At 40.6% G+C, this 21,409-nt stretch overlaps 1 protein-coding gene across 4 annotated transcripts in view; it reads left to right on the top strand.

The window, feature by feature from the left end:
* LOC310885011 (uncharacterized protein) overlaps positions 1–14,933 on the top strand; it is a 33,908-nt gene extending 18,975 nt beyond the window's left edge. Inside the window, exons 2-5 of one of the 4 annotated variants that reach the window (XR_014574495.1) lie at positions 5,791–6,015; positions 9,925–10,025; positions 10,318–11,094; positions 14,190–14,933. Coding sequence is in view for 2 of the 4 variants with exons in the window: in XM_083807726.1 (XP_083663852.1) it covers positions 5,903–6,015; positions 9,925–10,025; positions 11,004–11,094; positions 14,190–14,388 (504 nt within the window). In the remaining 2 variants the exon portion in view is untranslated. Of the gene's footprint in view, positions 1–5,790; positions 6,016–9,924; positions 10,026–10,317; positions 11,373–14,189 lie in introns of those variants that run through there. The other 3 variants (XM_083807726.1, XR_014574496.1, XM_083807727.1) reach the window with 3 other exon arrangements.
* The last annotated feature ends 6,476 nt before the right edge of the window (positions 14,934–21,409 follow it).

Raw genomic sequence — 21,409 nt, 5'->3', positions numbered from 1 at the left:
ACCTGTGGAAATGCTGGGCTTTGTAACTTTTTGCTTCTTTGCATTTTACGGAGTTAACATAGGTTTCGTGGCCTAATCAGTTGTCATAAGGTACTAGAGGCAATCATACTAAAGTCAGAATTCATGGCCTGACTGAGATGAAGGGACCTTGGATGGTTGCAACATGGGAATAATAGGCAGTCCCTTGTCCTGTGGTGCACAGCTAAATAGAGGAGACAACAAGTTAGAGGGAAACTGGTGTTGCTTGACTGAACAGGAACCAAGGATCACAGAGAAAAAGGGCTTGAGCCAAAGTCAACTGAAAACAAAGTCAATTCAGATAATTTCATTCGAATTTGGATGAGACACTATGGAGAGCGTGATAATGGCCCCACAGCAGAACTCATGGTTGTCTCCCCAGTTCAGAGCTTCTGCCCTCTTTCTTCCTTATTTGATATTCCTGTTTGGCATTTGAAGGACAACAATTACCTTGCTTTATGTGTTAGAAACATGCCTAGCACCTGTTCCCTGACACTCAACAGCATCTTGGAGTGCAGTATCACTTCTTTGCCTTTGCTGATGTTCACTCTCATAGAAACACATCCACATAAGGACTATCTGCAGTGGTAGCATAGAGTTAAAATTCAGTGGGTCACACAGGGAACCTTAGAAGGATTAAACTGCAGAGAGTTTACTAAATGATTTTAAGAACCGGGGAACAGTTGGTAAAAAATATGTGATTTGTCCTGTGCATCAGATTTCCCTTTCTTTATTTCCTATTAAAGCACAGAATGTGACAAGCCTTATAAAGGTATATTTTTTTCTAATATTTTTTCTGTGCATGTGCAGAAGTGAGCATGTGGTTTCTTGTGGGTACACTTTGGAGTCAGTTAGCCATTTAAAAGGAAAATCTGCTGATTTGCTCACATGACAGACTGCCATGTGAGCAAACATCCAGCTGCTGAGCAATGAATCCATGCAGTTGGGTGGGACACACCTACGTTATATTTATCCATCATCTTTGCATAAGTCAGTGCTGCATGAACAATTGGCCATGTGGGAAGGATAGGCAAAAGAGACATGTTTACATCCATTTAGGAGACTGATTCTGAGGTCATGACAGAGATCTTCAGAAAGAGAGCAGCGCTAGATGTACATCAACCCCTTTGGTTTTCTGAACTGCTGCTGGCCTTGAATTTTCTAGTATCTTCCCAAGCAAAAAGTACCATCTGAAATCCCATTCTTGCTTCCAGCAAGTTGTTTTCCTAGTAGCTTCCCAGACCCTCCACAAACACAGCGAGATTTCTGAGGAAATATAGGTCACGGGAAGCTGAAAGACAAGTAGACCTCCAAAGTCAGTGCCCAGCTAGTGGGGCTGAGGAATTTACAGCCCTTCTAATGCTCACACTTTATTTCTCTCTGCTGTTGTTGTTATTGTTCCGTCATGTGAGCCTTCTGTGTTGTGTCAGCTAGAGACCTTGGACACAGAAGGAAAGTACTTTCCAGTGCCTTGTTCATTGCTATTATTCTGAATTTCCTATCTCTGAACTTGGGGAATATTTCAGATCCCTTACAGGGTGTATTGATGTCATAAGTTCAAGTGTTGTGACTGCAGTGAGCAGTGGATTTGTTCCTGCAAAGGTGTGTGTGGCTGCCATCCATTCTAGAGGGACGCATAAACCAGAGCCAGTTGACTCTGCAGTGTGTGCTTTTAGTGCTCACGGCTGACCCTGGGACAGGGAGGGGGAAGGGGACTGACAGCCCTTTGTTGTGTGACTCTGTCATCTTAAGACAATGCTTATTTCTGCATTGCTCATAAACAAATGTATCTGAAACACCACACTTTATATCTACTTACAATTCTGAATACCTTTCCATTTATCTAAAGCTTGCTGAGGTGAGTTCCTATAAGAGAAGACTTATTTCATTTCCATGAAATGTTTATATTTTCTGGGAAGTTTCTCTCTCACCTCTTTAAATTTTACTGCAGTTGGCGTGCAGCCTGCAGCAGGGTCCTCCCAAGGAAGCTGGTGAGGCAGGAAGGTTCAAGAGGGACTATAAATTTCAAATTCTCTGGGTTAGAATAATTTAAGTGCACCAAGTTCTTAACCTTCGAGGATCAATACTGAGTTAGTTTTTTTCTTGTAGTGCTGTAAAATTCGAGCTAAGAAAAAAACTTAACAGCAAAAACAGCACCCCCCCACCCCCCCAACTCACAAACCATGTAAATAAAGATTGTATGTGAACAGGGGATTGATTCTGAACTAAGTTTCTGGAGTTTCAAATTATATTGTCAAAAGGATGTCTGTTTTGGCTGTTCATGAGAATAACCATCTCAGGAAGGTTTTCTTTACAAAAATATAAGGACCAATGACCTGGTACTCATCATTGCAAAATGGATGTAGTTCTCTTTCTGCATCTAATTTCTTTACTTAAATCCCAGAAGGGATTTGTCATTTTCAGCACTGATTTTTGGAATGGATTAGGGCTGGCAGATGTGATATGTCCCTATAGGTGATGAGGCTGTGGTGTACAGACTATTTTTCCATATTTTACCCTGCTGCAATTGTATTCTCAGACTAGTTTGCTGGCTGTCCAACTTAATATCCAGCATATATATGCACTCTTCAAGTCTTAGGTAGCATTTGTGTTAAAGGAGGCATTGACTAATGTGTTTTCTTTTCAGACTATTAATGAATCGCTTCAGTGAAATCTATAGTGGTATATTCAGGCATCCATATTTGTTTTGGAAAAACTAGTACCTTCAAATGTGGTTTACAAACTTATACAATAAACACAAAAAGTCCTAATCCAGTATAAGATCCCAGATGTTTCTTATCTATCTGGCATTTAAGGTAAATGCATCTTAAAAGAAAAAACTAGATACCGTTTCCTGTTTGCTATTTCAGTCAGGACTTGGGGTTAGGATTTTCTATAATTTTCCTGGTGACATCACAGCCACCTAAACCAGCTTTTAAAATCTTAATTTTGCAGAATATATGAGATCACAGAATCACAGAATCGTCTAGGTTGGAAGAGACCTCCAAGATCACCTAGTCCAACCTCTGACCTAAAATCAATTGAATATGGGAAATATAGGACCCCAAAGTCAATATTTGACAAGTTAGTGCAGGAGAAGCTGTTCTGCAAAATATAAGTTTATGTTTAACCTTTAACTCTACACACAGTTTCCAACAAGAGTTTTCAACCTGAAATGGTTCCATCCCACAACACACCCATAGCCTTCAAGAATCACACTCATCTTTCATATTCACTGAAGGCAAAGATTCTTCCTGGAAGATATCACTGAGCACAACTGTAGTCAGCTGCACTGTGGCTGAGAACAAAGTCAATGATGGGAGAAGTACATGCTTTCAAGAGGTACCCACAGCTGCCTCTGGAAGGAGGATGACGCTTAGCAGCCTGATGCAGTGGAGTCCCAGTTTCCAAGAGAAATGACAGGCCATGTAAAGTCCCTATACAAGCTACGTTTATGCTAGTATTTAAACACTTCAGGGTGCTGGAATTCATTTTCGTCTACTGTCAAAATGCTAACATCATCCATCCTTGGTCCAATTTTCACTTAGGCTAGTTAGCATTCTCCAGTTAATTCCCAGACATGGTTTGGAAGTTAATCCAAGTTTGAAACCTTTCCCAGTATATGCTTGCCATGTGGCCAACCTTTCAGCAGACTGAGATGAATAATATAGACATTGGTGGCTCTGTTCCAGCTGTCCTCAGTGCCAGCAGTGTTTTACTAATGCACATGTGGCTTTCCTGTATAGTGTCTAGCTGATTACTCCAACTCAAATAGGCCCTTGTTTGATTTCATGTCTGGCACCACTAAGAAGCCCTTGATCAACAAATCTTACCTGTGAAAAGTTCCCTGACCTGAGAGACACTACTGTCAGTCCAGCATGATGGTCACTTATGCTCTTTACCTGCTCCTCACAATCTTCTCCATCATAAAAATGTGTGACTTTAACAAAGGTCGGAACAAACAAATAAAACAGAATTAGTGTGTGTTTTGGGTCACTCCAAGAGCATCCCTACGGAGAACATTTCTTTGTTAATCTTCAGGATATACTCACTTGATCTGGGTTTACAGAGATGAAGCTTGCTTTGGCATCTTATTTACAAGCTCCATTTTTAGACGCCAAGAACTGCACAAAAGAATTAAAGGAAGTAACACTGACAATACTTTCTATATAGAAACCATCATACTTACCAACTAGATCCATAGCACAGAACTACCTGATTTGCACTGTACTGGGCATTTTACATAGTCTCCATATCCACTTGCCTATCTGATGCTTTTTCTGTACTGTACCCAATGAAGGTATAAGGTATACACCAACTTGTTTGCATACTGGGCAGCAGTTTCAGGTGTGCACCAATGACAGCTGGTGATCATGCTTCCCCTGATGCCAGATTCCACAGGCTCAGTGCCTCCAGAACCACCAGCTTGGTAAGGCACCTACTTTTTCAATGACAATTGCTGGCTTTGCCGTGCTTTAAGAGGCATAACTGAATTCAGTCTAACCTTTTTCTTTTCTCTCTTTGTTTGGGAACAAACTGTACTGACACCTCTGTCTTCTAAGGACTTTGAATGTGGGGTAGAAGTGACAGGGTTTCTCTGGGTTGTAACGTTTAGTATGGTATAATCCAGCCAGCGCTGAATGGGACAACCTAAAGCTTTTCAGGAAAGATCACAGAATCACAGAATTGTAGGGGTTGGAAGGGACCTCAAGAGATCATTGGGTCCAACCCCCCTGCCAAAGCAGGTTCCCTAGAGCAGGCTGCCCAGGTAGGCGTCCGGACAGGCCTTGAATATCTCCAGAGAAGGAGACTCCACAACCTCCCTGGGCAGCCTGTTCCAGTGCTCCGTCACTCTTACCGTGAAGAAATTCTTTTGCATGTTGGCGCAGAACTTCCTGTGATCCATTTTGTGGCCATTGACCCTTGTCCTGTCCCCACAAACCACTGAAAAGAGGTTGGCCAAATCCCTCTGTGTCCCACACCTCAGGTATTTATACACATTGATGAGATTCCCCTCTCAGTCTTCTTTTCTCCAGGCTGAACAGACCCAGGTCTCTCAGCCTTTCCTCACAGGGAAGATGCTCCAGGCCCCGTATCATCTTTGTTGCCCTCTGCTGGCCTCTTTCCAGGAGATCCCTGCCTTTTTTGTACAGGGGAGCCCAGAACTGGACACAGTACTCCAGGTGAGGCCTGACCAGGGCAGAGTAGAGGGGGAGGATCACCTCCCTTGACCTGCTGGCCATGCTCCTTTTAACGCACACCATGATCCCATTGGCCTTCTTGGCCACGAGAGCACACTGCTGGCTCATGGTCAAAGATGAGCAGGAGAGTCTTAAAAGGTTCCAATCTATAGGTCACGCACACTCTCCCCCTGAAAAAAATAAACAAACCACAAGTTATTAACAGAAATAAAACAGAAAAAAATTACTTAATTCAAGAAGCCTTCTGCAGTTAATGGTTCCATTTCCATTTTTATAGGAAGACTAGTCCACACAAAGTATCTCATATTCACAGCTATTTTGTTGCACATGGCTAGTGATTTCAGGTTTTTATTCCTCAGAAAACTGTAGGCTGCAGGATGTACCATGCTGTACTGTTCATTCTCATCAGTTTTGTCTCCTTGGCCACTTGTTCCCTAGCAAAGTTGTGCAGGTCTGACCACATAAACGTTTTGCTATAGTCAAGTCCCCATTACCATTAATAAATACAGCAAGTTGGTCATTCTCTAATGTCTAATCCCTTCCAATTTTTGCTTTCCTCTCTATCCTATAGGAGGCATTTACAAAAGAACACTGCACTGTTAACCTTTTAAGTAGTGCAGCACATACCTACAGGACTGCATAGTCTTATGAAATGTGTATACGTCCTTCCCTTAAATGAATGAATGCAGGTGGGGTGTGGGACAGGATGCCTTGCTGATACCTGGAGCGGTGGTGTTCTGCAGGAAGGACAGGAGGAACACAGCTGCTCCAAGACATGCTTTTGGCACAGCAAAGGGTGAGTGCTCTGTGTCATTGCTTACTTGTTGATTCTGTTAGATATTTGTCAAACTCAAAACTGCATTTGGTCTTGGTCAGTTTTTTCATTCCATCCACCTATCCAACCATGTCCTCAATAACTAGTTAATGAGTGGAACCACTAGCAAACTGTTGTTAGAGTAGTCATAATTATTACATGTTACATGCCTTAGAAACAGATCCAAGCAAAGTTATCAGGGACAGAAGTAGCCTCATCTCAGATGTAACCATTATTTCCCACCTATGCAAACCTACTTTGCAGCTGCACCAAGGCTCTTCCCATCTGTTATCCATTCAGGACAGCAAAGGACACATGTACACGTTTACCATAGAAATAGATTCATAGAATCACAGAATGGTTTGGGTTGGAACAGACTTTAAGGATCATCTAATTCCAGTCCCATTGCCATGGGGAGGAACACCTACCACTAGACCAGTTTGCTCAAAGCCCCATCGAGCCTGGCCTTAAACACTTCCAGGGATGGAGCATCCATGACTTTTCTGGGCAACTTGTTCTAGTGCATCACCACCCTCATAGTAAAGAATTTCTTCCTAATATCTAATCTAAATCTACCTTTTTTTAGTTTAAAACCATTTCTCCTTGTCCTCTCACTACACTCCATGACAAAGAGTCTCTCCCCAGCTTTCCTGTAGGCCCCCGTTAGGTGTTGGAAAGTTGTAATAAGGTCTCCCCAGAGCTTTCTCTTCTCTAAGCTGAAGAAAACCAGCTCTCTCAGCCTGTCTTCATAGGAGAGTTGCTCTGGCCCTCTGATCATCTTTGTAGCCCTCCTCTGGACTTGTTCTAATACATCCATGTCTTTCTTATACCTGGGAACCCAAAGCTGAATGCAGTACTCTAGGTGGGGTCTGAGAGAAGAGCAGAGCAGAGGGGAAGCACCTCCTTTGACCTGCTGGCCATGCTGCTTTTGATGCAGCTCAGGGGTTGGTTGCCTCTCTGGGCTGCAAGTGCACATTGCTGGCTCATGTTGAGCTTCTCATCAATCAGTACCCCCAGGTCCTTTTCATCAGGGCTGCTCTCAATTCATTCTCTGCCCAGCCTGTATTTGTGCATAGGATTGCCCCAGACCAGGTGCAGAACCTTTCACTTGGCCTTGTTGAACTTCATGAGGTTCACACAGGCCCATCTCTCGAGCCTTGTCAAGGACCCTCTGGATGGCATCCCTGTCCTCCAGCTTGTCAACCACACCACACAGCTTGGTGTCATCATCAAACTTGCTGACGGTGCACTCAATCCCACAGTCCACATCACTGACAAAGATGTTAAATAGCGCCAGTCCCAATCCTGACCCCTGAGGAGTACCACTCATTACTGATTTCCGCTTGGACACTGAGCTGTTGACCACAGCTCTTTGAGTGCGACCATCCAGCCAATTCCTTACCCACTGAGTAGTCCATCCATCAAATTCATGTCTGTCCGATTTGGAGACAAGCATATCATGGGAGAGAGTGTCAAATGCTTTGCACAAGTCCAGGTAGATGATGTCAGTATAATTAATTAATCAGAAGTCATTAATTCTGCCACTTTAACTTTGTGATAGACACTATACAAATGACTATGTTTTGTTTATAAAACAAAACACAGTGATAATATATGTAAGAAGCATTGCAATCTCTGAGGCATAGACATAAACAAAAAGCAACATAAAAGTATTTATGAATTTATTTCTCATTAATAAGAATATACTTAATATGAGGGAAGATGTCAGGGTAGGCTGTCCTTGCTGTTATAAAAGGAGTTGAAATACCTGGGAGCCTCACATACTTTTTGTGAAGCATTGTTTAGGAATTGTCTGCATATATTGTGACTTTGAGAAAGCATCACTAAGAGAGAACATCCACTTATATTCCTTCAGTCACAAACTGATACAGAATGTTAATTTCCACTTTTTAAAAACTATCAAGAATTCTTTATAGCAAGTCATTAATGTGAAAAAGTATTGCTAGAAGTATGCAAGAACAGGGATCTGCCTGGCTCAGTATGTTGTCTCAGGCAGGGCACAATGCTTGGAAAGGAATATAGTATGCTATGATTCTTTAATTCAGAATCACGGAATAACAAAATGGTTAGGGTTGGAAGGGACCTCTGGAGGTCATCTGGTACGACCCCCTGCTCAAGCAGGGCCACCTGGAGCAGATTGCCTGGGACCATGTTCAGGCAGCTTTTGAAGATCTCTAGGGAAGGAGACTCTACAACTTCTCTGGGCAACCTCTTAATTGTTCATGTAGTTTAGGACACCAGCCTCTTTGACTGGTAGGCTCTCCCCTGTAAATGTCTCTGAACATTTAAGCCCAGGTGTATTTTGGGCCTCTACAATAGTTTATTTACTAGTTTAATCGCAAGCTGTGTGAATAAATAACTAGTTTAAACTTACTACCCAATAATTTCACTTGGTACTCCTTGGTTGTGGTATTGCAAATAATAATGACTATTAAATCTTTATCACATCTCCACTCATTTATATCTCTTAGAAAGTAAAATCCATAGTCTAAGTCTTCAACATCTCTTTCTCTCACTCTCAGTGTTAAGTTTTTGAGGTAGGGAAGCTGAATCTGCAGACACCATTGCAGACAGGGGTGTATAATTAATTATATTCCATTTGTTTGCTATGCCTTTCCCAATATTCCACTTGCTTTTTTTCACCTATGAGAAACATCAAGATGGCTTTTGTAAAACAATATCTATAGTGATACCAAGAACCTTTCCAGATTGTTATTATGGAAAATTCAATGTCCTCATCAGACTTGGTCACCTCTTATTTCATTTTACTGATCAATTCCAAGTATATTCAACAGCACTTTCCTTCCCCATATCTTTATGATAGCTGATCGTTTAGGCCGTTTCGTATCCTCTATTTGACTGATTTAACCCCGAAGAGCAATCTTTGTCTGCTTTGTTTTTAATGGTGAAAATCCAAGTTCACTCTTGGGATCATCTTGTCCATGCATGTTCTAGATAATGCTAACAAATTTGTATAGTAAGTCTTCCTGCAAAAAAAGAAACCAGTATATTAGATTTAGCTATTTTATAGTAACCTTATTCTGTGTATTTTCTGCTGATTTTGAGAAAAACTATGAATTCCTATTCAGAAATCCAAACTTGAACTATAAGTAGACTTTCTGAGGAGCCAAAAATAGAAGAGGTAGAACAGAGATAATATTTCTAGTCCTATCGGCTTCAGGAGAGACTGGTCTCATCTGTCATCAGCCAACTGAAACCAACAGGGACCACACTCCAGCAGTAAGATTCACAGTTGCTTCCTCAGTGTGCATGCAGCTACTACCTCCACATTTTAGCCACAAAAAACACCCAAAACATGTTCTAGCTAAGCATATTCAAGCCTGCCACATCCTTTCCAATAGCTGACTGACAGCATATAAGGGCAAAGGTTCATAAAACTATAGCCTGCTGTTCTGCAGGAGCATGGTGGGAGCCAAAGCAGAGATCCATGCTAATGTAATTTGTCCTCCCATAGCTTTCAAGATAAGGAGGGAAATGTGGTATTGATTTGGCAAGTAAAAGTGACACCCCTCAACATGCGGAATCCATCTCTGCTTGCCACTCAGTGCTGCTCTGCCTTTTGGACAAGGCTGCTTGTATGTGTGAAGTTATTAAGCAGAAACATATTGCCCAGCCTGATGATTAGAGCCAGCTTCAGAAAAGGTAGGTATCAGACCAATTCACAGAGTGTGCAGAAGACTAAATGGCACTTAGCAGTAAGCTGCAAATCAGACTACAGGAATGTGTACAGGCACCTCAATCTAAAGAGACATATTTCTACTCCTGGATATAAATCCCATGAGATGGTTTAATAAATAATTAATACAAGCTGTTTCTTATTTATTTATTTATTTATTTTTAAACTGACAGAACTAATGAACGAGATGCTTATGAGCTTATGCAATGGAGAAAACTGTACAGAAGAAAAAGCTTAGGAAATCCATCCACTGCTAATCATATGGGAAAGGCAGGTAGTCACTGGCTCTTGCTTTATAAATGTCAAAGTTTTCAGTTGTATCTAGTAAATAATTAAGACTGATAAATGTCAGCTAGTTAGTAGTTCCTCCCAGGGCCTATGGACTTCCAGTAATTAATATCTGAGCAGAGTGGAATGGTTATTTGCCCTTTGTTAATATTAAATGGGGTGAGAGCTAGAACTGTGTTTGGGTCTAAGGTTAAATTAGGTTGTGTGTATGGCAACGTCACTCAGTGTCCTAGTCATCATTCCTCCCTCTTCTTGTCTTGCTCTATCAAACTGTTTAGCAAAGACTTGCCTGGAAGTTTACATGTCAAATACTTGATTCAAATGCTAAGCCAGGACGAAGCACTCAGCACTGATTGAATAGCCATGATAAGCACTGTAGGGAAGTACCTGAAGGTGGAAGCAAGGAGGCACTATACTAACATGGAAAAAGATAAATATGTGGGATAAGCCAGATAATTTACAGACCTGTGAGCCTGGCATCAGTCACAGGACTACAGAGCTACATCAACTGATGTGAGATCCAGTCAATAAGAAGGTAAAGGGCAAAGTTGTTGTTAATGCTTATTTCCTGGGTTTTAAAAACAGTGTCAACCATCTCAGAATTTTATTTATTTATTTGATGAGAAAACATGGAAATCCCTAATTGATGGTTGAAGTGAAATGGGAATTTATTCTGGGGAAGGCTGGTATATATATTTCCCCTTAGCATTTGTAGTGACTGTAGCTGGGCAGGATACATTTGGAGTATATGGAGCCTTAGCTGCTCTGCCATGGCAGTTACTGTGCTCTGTGTTGGTAGAGTACCAAAGTGGGCAGAACACTCATACATCATTTGTTTTGGTACCATCTGAAATGTTGTTCAGGAAACCAGAATATCATAAGCATGCCAAACATGACAGATATTAAACCTGAATTCTGGAGCGGAAATGGGTAATTTTTATTTTCTCTGTGTTTGGTGTTGCAGCTGAGGCTGGATACTTTATTCCAGTATCTAAGTTCAAAGAGTGGGTTCAAAGTTCAAACGTGGTGAAAGAGCATCAGAGAAAATCACTAAGGTACGGAAAGTATGGAAGTATTCTGCATTTTTTTTGAACTTTTATCAAAACACAAGTACAATCCTCTTGCTGCCTTAGCTGCCCAGTGGGTTCATCTCATGCCTGACAGACCCTCGGGTGCGCAGCCACAGGGCCAAGTCCTCCATCTGATGTGCTCCACAGCAGTGGAGTCCTACTGCAGGACAATTCTTTTGTAAACACAGAGGATTTCCCTGATTTTTTTGCAATCGAACATAGTACTTTATAATAGAGTTAAAATGAGACTTATTCTGGTATTCCCCATCTTCCTTTGTCTCTTGCTGTTGTCATCTCCTGTAATCATAGTCATACTGACCATGCAAAGTATGTGCTTGTGGCACTTCTGGCACTGAAAAAATAGTGATCTTCATTTGTAAAGTATCCTTATTAAGAAAGAAATCAATTTAGCCTTTCTATTTCATGCTGACTAAACCTTGCTTTAAATAATTCTTTAGTTAGAAAAGTAATGATATAAATATTGAATTACAGATTATGGTCATAATAACTACTGTGAGAAAAACTATTTGAAATCCTCTTTCTTTGTAAAAAGGATTTTCTAGGATAGTTAACAATAGTGCTACTTGCAAAGACCTTGTTTCCTGAACGTCTCTCTAGAGAGAAGGAAAAGAGAAAGAGACACAGGGGAAATATTACTGTGTGTAAGGTTATTCCTAAACTGAATGTTTTTTTACACTTGACAGGAGGCCAGAGGATCTTAGATGAGCAACAGCTTAAATGTTTTTGCACACGAGTTACTCAAATAGCAAAAGTTTCCTTTGCAGTGACAAACAATGTAAGCTCCAGAGCAAGATGCAGGGCCTTCTCTCAAGTTACCCCTGCTGTGTGATCTAGCATAACAGAACGAACAATGCAAACAATAAATAATGACAGAATCAAAAAGCATGGAAGCCCCTTTTCCTGTAACAATATATATCTTTTGGTGAAACACTCTGATCTCACAGATGTAATGCACCAATATGCCCCTGAGGCCACTCCTCTGATTCCACATTTTATGGACTAGCTCTTTTATTCCTAAAATCAGCAGATGCATGGCTTATAGCTGGTCCCAGCATGGGATGCATCACGAGCAGCTTGTCTATTATAAGTGTCCTGCAAAAGGGAAGAAATAGTGTTTGTATCCTCTGTAGCATTTTTACAGCTGAAAAAAGACTTGTAGGATTTTTTTATTATTATTTTTTTCTGGATCCTGCATATTGCTCAATATTAGATATCTGGGATATCAGAAAAACTGAAGACCCATCGTTCCTTTACTTTTCTGGGGTGGGGTTTGGGGGAGAACAGAAGATGTGTAGTGGAAATTCTTGGAAATCTGATCATGCAGTAAAACAACTATAAATTATCTACAACTGTTCTCTGGGATTTTGGCTGGGTATTCCTCTTCATGTGGAATTTGAAAGGCTTTACTAACCATAAGATTTTTAAAATAGTATGCTAAAATTGCTGTTGGAATTTTATACGTTTTTTTTTTTTTTTTTTAAGATTGGTATTCAAACAAACTTTAGTCTTTATCTTTTTAGTGAGGAATTATTGTATTTCTTGATATTACAATAAGCATAGCATAGCATACACTAAGTAACTACAGGTGCATTCTTATGTCCTTTGCTGTGGTCTATTTACTGTATATCTGTCCTTTCAGATTACAGAGACTCTTGTACCTACTGATTATTTTGGGGTGCAGTGCTGGGCTATGTGCAAAGTATAAATTGGATTAATAGAAGTGATGCAGAACCTATAATTCCACTTAACACCTACCCAGATTCCTGAGACAAAGCCAGACATATATATCTGTGTATGTTCACCTATACATACATATGTATTAAAAAGTCACTGCAAAAATGTTTTGGAGTACACAGTCCACATAATGGGTAGAAACAATGGCAAGTAGACAAATGGAAAGTAAAGGCTCCAGCTGCCACTGCCCCAGAACTTTAACTATGCCTATCTTAGCGGACAAGTACCTGCTGCCCATGGAAATGAATAAAAGTTAGTTCCAGGTCACTTTTGGGTTGGTTGTGCTTCTGATCTTAACTTGGCTATGAGCAGCAAAGCCAGTATCCTGTTTATGAGGTCATACTGCTTTTTGGCAGTGAACTGGTCACCACCAGAAACATAATAAACTCCAGGAAGGCCTAAGAAGAATTAGTTCAGGATCTTACTACTTCAAATATTTCTCATGTTGTTCTACTCCCAGAATTCTGCAGCTCAGTCATAACAATATAAGTTCTTTATTTGCTTTCTCCAAATGTTCTTCATCACACCGTTGTCCATTTCATTCCCAGAGTTTATTTACAGTTCAATTTTCTCATTGTTTTTGGACAAGTATTTCAGGCAAACATCCTGGAACTGCTCAAGTCAGACACTGATTCATAAGAGGGATGCCGAATGAAGGAGAATCCATATATGCATATATCTACTAAAACACCACCTGCATATGTATCGTGTCTCAGTTGTGGCATCATGTGGGGACTCTGATTTCCACTGTTGACTGTTTTATAACAGGACACCAAAGCACATGACACAAAGCAGGGCTAATATTTTCTTTGTTTCTTGTTTTCCTTCGGCTGGAGCCAGCAGACTTCTCTGGCCTACCCACAAAAGCCAGCTTTGTATGTGGAGAGACAGCGTGGTTTGCCTGTATAATTCCTACATGGTATCAAAAAAAAAAAGGAAGGGGGGGGGGGTTGGGGGGGGGACAGAAAAAGTGGCGAGCTGTGAATTAAGGAAGACAACATTATACTGTGATAGATCTGCCAAATGAACAAGTACATCCAACAAAAGTGTATTCAGGTTTGATAAAGGATGGGTGTAATAATAATTGGCAGTTTAAACACCTTTATAGAAAAGGTTAGAGCTGTGTTCTGCAGTTAAGAAGTACCAGTGATGTGAATTTTTCAAGAATGGGCTTGTACTTTTTGAAGCTACATTTCTGAACCCCCATTTCCTTATGGAGAAGTCAAACCAAAAAGCTGTGTATTACCAGACTGCACAACTTGCTAAGAGTACTACCTATGCCAAAAAGAGTTTGAAATTCTCTCTTTACTGGTGTTTTTTTACAGAATATGTACCGCAATTTGCATAGAATGCTGTTTTAAGGAGCAATGCATAATGCAGAAGGGAGAAGTCAATGGAAGGATTGGCTCCCAAGTTACAGAAGAATCTGATCTTGGTTACCTAAAACCGTATGGGCATCCAAACACAACAGGGCTGCAGCAGGAAAAGGGAGGGAGAGCTCATTTCTTCTCTGGAATGGAATGACATCTCAAACTAACACTTAGCCAAGAAGCTTTATTATTGTTGGTGAGATTTCAGAGTTATAAGGAGAACGCTCTGAGTGTTGATGGGGAGGACTTGCACTCTTGCTTCTTGGTGCTTAGAATTTTAAAATAATTCCTGGAAAGAAGAACACAATTGGAATCACAACTGAAAGTGTTAATTTTTCTCCCTGCAAGGTCTACAGAGAACCTTACTAAAAAGGGGGAAAATCATCTGTGTGGCCTTGAAACCTTATATAATATTTCTGTGTTGGGCCAATAAAAAATATCCTAACCGTTATTTTGTCTGAGCTCAAGTCTTGAAGGAAACATTGGGCTGAGTAGGAAAAATGTTCTATGGTTACAGCCCTTATAATTCTCAGAGCTTTCCCCCAAATACCCCCTTGTTCCAAGCCCTGTCTCCAAATCCTCAAACTGTGGAAGTGATAACCTGCAGACTTGGCAGTGTACATGACATTTTACTAAGGGAGCTTACACAAATATTATCTCAAGTGAATGAGGGTTTAATTCTATTATCTGTGGCTTTTCTTTCCCTGGGGTCAAAAGTACAGAAAGTGGTCATGTTGTCTTTATAGCCCAAGAAAAAAAAAAAAAACTGTTTTTAAACCAAATAATTAGTCATCCAGAACTAATGTCCCACAGCACTAACCACTAAGGGGGGTTTAGAGTCATCTGAACAATTTTGCAGTTCTCCAGAGACATCACTTCAGAAGTGCTAGGAAGAATGCATTGCAGGGGATTCTGTCAAGATGGGTGACACTATAGTCAGGGAAACATACAGTGAGGACCCTGCAGGTAAAGTGAAGAAACTCTAGAACCTTTTTCTTGAAGAGTGCTGTTCCTTGTTCTATATTGAATAATTCAGTTCTCAGTTGCTTTGTCCTTACATTGCACAGGGCGCGTGTGTGGCTATACCTGGCACAACAGTCCATTGTGGAGAACAAAGTGCAGATCTAAAGTATGACAATTGCATTGTGCAAAAGTCATCACCTAAAGTGAGACACACAAGTAGACATGTCCTAGCCCACCTGCAGTTCTCCCCAGGGCACATGCTACAGTTTTCCATAACTGCTGCAGTGGGACAGCAGTTCTCTTTGCAACCCTCCTTACTGACGTTGATGTTGTTACCTTTAAGCCACCATTTGTCTCTGCTTCACCTTGCATTTGGAATTTTCCCTTAGTCCACTCCAGGCACTGCCTTCCCCTGTTCATCTGCAGTGGGAATTGGCCTCAAAGGAGTAGGACTGTGCCTGCCCAGTCTGTGATCTCCTCTGTGTTTCTCATGGTCCCTATGCAGAGGTGAAGCATGTGTGAACAGGAAGCACATGCTTGATGTTAGTCTGCATAGTGACAGAAAGAAAGGTCAGAGTGTCCTGATTCGGAACAATTATTTTCTCCTCTGTTTCAGGCTGAGTCTGGGATTCAGCTTCCACCAGACTGGAATACCTTGGGTGACACTGCCTACGTGGCATCTCTTCTTCCTGTGAGTTCTAGATGCAGTGCGTAGGAGCAGGGAGGGAGGCTTTTCCATACTGCCCTGCTCCCAGGAATCTAGCACTGCAGTCATATAGGAAGAGGTTGCAAACCTCTGTTGTGTCCTTACAAAACAAACAAACAAACAAACAAAAAACAATAAAAATGCACAGGAGTGGAAGGCAGGGGAATGCATAACTATAAGGGCACCCTGGAAGGTCTCAGTACTGTTCAATCTGTTATACAGAAGTCTGAACAAAAGATTTGCCTGAAGGGTTATAGCACTGCTCATTAGTATGTTCTGTGCACATAACAGATTCAAAGATAGGGGTCTTTGATGCGCTTCAGCACAATGAACACTTACTGGTTTCTAGCACCCCCTGTGACTGCATATGATTGGCCAACAAATTTTACACTACTTTATATGCTATAGCGACCAAGACTTTCAACTCAGCTAGTATAATTTGTCAAGTAAAAACTGCAGTTTTCTTTCAGGATTTAAGACACTTTCTGCTACTCACAAAGTCATCTCAGACCTTTCTTTCAGATTGCTTTTTTCCCCAACACTGCATTAGGAGCTCTGGATTAATGCAAAAATACTTGTTTTAATGAAGAAGAAACTGAAAAATGTTTCATTTACAGCATTTGCTAGAATAACAGAATTCACTGATACTGCTATGGTAGAAACAAGAGAGATAGTCCTTCACCTTATAAGATAGTATTTAGACTTTATTTTTTCAGATGGTACACTGTCCTTCTGGTCTAAAGTTATTACTTAAATTTTCCACATAACAACTTCCCAAAGATGCCTTTGAAAATTTCTAAAGACAACATGTACTAAATACTTTAATATAAGTGGGTTTGATTCAATACACATTGTTCAGAAGCACCAAAGATCTGTGGATGTATCTTGGGTTGTATCTAAATCTGTACTTCCGTGCATAGTTTTGTCTCTGAAAGCAATCCCAAGCTACATGGTCTGTGAAAAAGCACAGTGAGCTTAGTAGAAATATGAACCATGTGAACTGTGATGCCACTAAACCACAGAACTTCTTTTTGTCTGTTTTGATAGCCCTTGATCCTTCAAGGACGTGGAAGTATTTTTCAGTCCAGGAACTGACAACTAAGACAACTTTCAATTCTGGAAAGAAAAGCATCCTTTTTAAATCCATCCCTCTATACTTTTCTTTTTGGACACTGTCAGCCTAGCCTTTGAAATTAACACAAATATTCATGAGAAATACAATCCTGCTCAAAGCTTTGAATCAAACACATTGGAGCTGATAAATAGTTGCCCTTTGATTTCCAAATGATGTTTAATCTCTGAAACAGGTACAGTAACCTTGGATAATCTGCTCATCAGTTTTGTAGGTTAAATAAGTGGATATATTAGTTTCCTCTAGATTTCATTGTTCTGTAGTAGCAATGGGAACGTAAGATTAACACTACAAAAATAATAGAGAACTGTCTGTTATGCTTTGTGGAGTCTAAAATGAGCCTTTGAAGAAAGGAACTCAGAAGGTGATGCTGTGTTTCCCAGTGAGATAGTAGGCATTTCTAGGGTGAGGAAAACTACTATAGGACAGTTATGTCTACTTTGATCAGATATAACTTGCTATCGGAACTGTTGACTGTTAAACTGAAATAATGTACTTAGCCTAGGGCCACAGGAGACACCGAGGCTAGCACCTTTTCTCTGCTTGAGGTGGAAATGGTATCACTGACTTTCTCTTTTCAGGGTTTTCCCATTCATTGTGTGTATCCCGATGTCCCTCACTTTGAACTACAACTTGTTGTAGACTTGACTTTACATGGGAGAATGCACAGGAAAAGAACACGATCACTTCAGATGTTTAAATAGGCAATATAAGAAGATTGAAAGAAACTTCTACATACCATTGTGCATGGTCACTAAAGACTTGTTAAGAAGTCAGAGCAGTGTCAGTGTATCTAGATGAATATACTTCTAAAAATCAGATTCTGCTCATAATTAAATGACCAGTTGACAGAACCCATTGTGCAGTCTAAATAACTTACACAGCATATGATTTTAATGCTTATATAATGCTTCATTTTTTCAATGCAAATTAAGAAACAAAAATGAAGCTCTTGGGAACACAAGTTGTTCCCAACAAACCCTAATGACAGAGCAGCCCCAAACTGTCAGGCTCTGTGTGCATGAGATGGTGACCTACTGAATTACCTTTTAGTAGAACAGTGTTACATGTTGTTTTGAATGTAAGTGACAACAGTCATCTTGGCTTCCTTGCCATATAAATCATGACAACGCTTGGAGCATATGCAATTACCCACCTCAAATTCATACATATGTAGGACAGACAGTCAATAGGGAAGCTGTGTAAAATTCATTGCTTAATGCAACTTAAGGATCATTAGGAGAGATGATTTGCAGAATTATAAAGGTCTGACATTTGTTGACCACTGAATTACCCTTTAAATTATTCAATGGTTTTGAGATTATTTGCTGACCTGCTGTGACCTAACTTCAATTGACTATTGCAGCAGTGAAGACTGTTGCCTGCTGCTGCAGTGCAGGCAGGTCACATGCAGATTTTACACCCTGTTGACAGTAAAAACAAGTAATTTGTAATGAATTTCAGGCTAAGTTAAAATGAAAGCACTTCCTTAGCACATCCTGCTAAATAAGTGAGGTTGATGGAGGGATTGCTTTTCAGAGAGCCACTGAAATTGTTAGAAAATGATCAAATGTTTAGAGAGATTTGTGCAGAAGTTGCTGATCCTGACAGAAGGAAAAGTAAGGACCAAGGAGTTCTTGATCTGTGCTGTTTGGCATATTACAAGTCAGCTCTACCACAAAAGCAAAGCACAAAGTGCTTTCTATTGACAGACAGGTGATGGCAGGAAGCTTCTTCAAGAGTTTCTCAGGATGCTGTTAGCTCAGCCCAGAGAGACAAAGAAGTCTCCTGGTTTGTGACAGAAAAAATCAGCTTTACCCTGGGAAGTAAGGAGGTGTATGGCATTAGACTGGATTAGCTCCTGCACTTCCCTTATCTGCATAAATGATGATACAGTGAAGATGCTAGTAGTTTTACATTTCAGATACAGAGAGACACATGATATACTACAGTTCCTGTGGGATGTCACCCTAATCAGTAAATTTGCATTGAAAAATGGTAAGGTGCAAGAAAGTTTGGTTTCCATATGAAAGTAGTTAAAAGAGTTTAGGAGTCTACAAGTTTACTTTCAATTTAAAGTTCCTTGGGGCAAGAACAGGATCTCACTATGCATTCATACAGCATTTAGCAAGAGGAGCCTGCCTGATCCTGTCTAAGACCTGGAACAGCTACTTAACCACAAGTGAAACGTAGTTCTCTATGAATGTAAATGGGCTTTGACACCTGTGAGGACTGCACCTTGCTAAAAGCAAGATTTTTAACTGGTTTATTCTGTTGTAACCCATGCATTGAGAAAGATGATGAAACACACAGTTCTGCAGTGCCTGACTAGTTCTAGCTGAAGGAACAAGAAGGAACAAGAACTAGTGGCCTCACAGTGTTGTTTAGACACAAAGCAATGACTTTTCTTCTAAACATGTGGCTTTTACAGACCGTTAATCATCTTGTGCTGGAGTTTTTCTCACTAACCAGTACAGTTTTTCCCACTAACCATTTTTTTCCCAGTTTTTCCCACTAACCAGTACAATGTAAGCATGTGTGCCCATGCTCACACATCTGTATTAAAAATAGCCTTGAAGACTAATGGCAGCATCAAGATTATATATCCCTTAAATCTGTAATTCTGCATCCCTTCGAAGATATTTCACATACATATTTATGACTACTAATAATAATTGCCAATAACTAAGAGAAAAAATTTTATGCTGCAGGTTATGGTTTTACAAGCTATAGCTTCAGTGCTTTGGGGTCAAAGTAAGTGTCCATAGAGCGTCCATAGCGACACATAGAGTGTCCGTAGAGCGCAGAATGGAAGGTTGTAACTCCCAACCAATGTTCCCATAGAACTGTATGTTCTGGTTTCCGTGACAGGCCAGTGAATTCAGTGGTGACAACATTAATCTGTCTGTTACTTGTGCCTGAGACAGACTGTCTCGTAGAGCTCCCAGAATGTCTCCATGCTAACAGCCAGCATCGTGTGCTGCGTCACTCTAATTCCTACCTCCAAATGATGGACTGGGATAAGCAGTGCCTGGTATAAAGCTCTAAGGAAGCTACCGATACTTTCACTTTTTCTTTGTCTTAAAGTCTGGAGTCTTGTGATTCAGCATGTGTATAGGATAGCTGCTTTACTGTTCTAAGAGAGGCAGAAACAAAGGTCTAAAGGTCTCTCTCTGCACGTAGCAGCATCAGGTTATATGACAGCACGTAAGTGTTTGGCTCTAGAGAGACTGCCCAGTCTCTCTGTCCTCATTACAGAAGCATTGCCTAATGTTTCAAAGCTACAAATGCTTGGTAATGTGACAATAATATGCCCTCTCCTCTTGGAGTGAAGGTTACTTCAATCATCAGCTATTTTTGCCTCCCAATTTCCTGGGCAACTGGAATTAGGGAAGATGCAAGCATGCTTGGGAAACACACAACATGAGGCACTAAGTAGACACTTGTAATTCTAACAAGCAGCTCTTGTGTTGGTTCCTTTTCTTTTGGGTAACAGATATGGCTCTTGAATCCTCGAGCTGATGAAAAGCAGAAGAGCAAGTGGGCCACAGAGTCTGTCTCTGCTGACAAGTGGTATCAGTGATAAGCTCGGAGTGAACCAAAGGATGAATTTATCAAGGTGCATGTACAGAGAAGACTTCCTCTGATGTATGATAGCTTCTTGTCAAAGTCTTGGAAATATTATGGCATGGGGGTGGAAAACTGGGAGTAAACGAGGAATGCAACAGGATTATAAATTGGAGAATAGTCTTGGGAGAGAGAAAGGCCATATTTACTGTGAAGCAGAGAGGTATGTTGGGACAGCAAGATGTGGATATAAGACCCTGTTCTCCATGGTGATGTATTTAAAACCCTTCTCAATGGCAGGGCTTGTGTAATATCTGGGATTTTGGATTTCAACAAGAAAAGAAATAGAAAAGCAAAAAATCCAGAGCAAATGCTGAGAGAATAGAGTGGTGAAACAGTAGTCAAACACATGTGAAACGTTATGGATCTGTCCTGGGTAAACCTTACAAGGGCAGAGACTTTCAGAATTGTTTTATAAAGCAGCAAGGCTAATGACACCTCATTCATAGACTCTAATTGTCCTCCATGGGGAGTACAGGTTTTGTTTCTTTGTCTAGTTCACTCAGTCTCCACGATGTTTACAGAACCTGGGCTTGAACTTAAGGTGCCTTCCATGGTGCATTTGAGGTAGTCTGGCCACATCATTTGACAGTCTCACAGCTCTAGAAAAGGGATTTTTTTCTGTGAAAACATGAAATGAAACATACATCATGAATTGTTCTGAACTGAGTTTGAAAGTACACAAGTCCTTAGGCATTCTTTAAGATGAATGCTCTTCTTCTGTCTCTGAGATTCATACAGTTAATA

The sequence above is a fragment of the Anser anser genome (genome assembly GCF_964211835.1).
Source record: "Anser anser genome assembly, chromosome: 21".
NCBI lineage: Eukaryota > Metazoa > Chordata > Aves > Anseriformes > Anatidae > Anser > Anser anser.
Note: the sequence above shows the minus strand (reverse complement) of the source record. Positions and strands in the feature narration are given on the sequence as shown.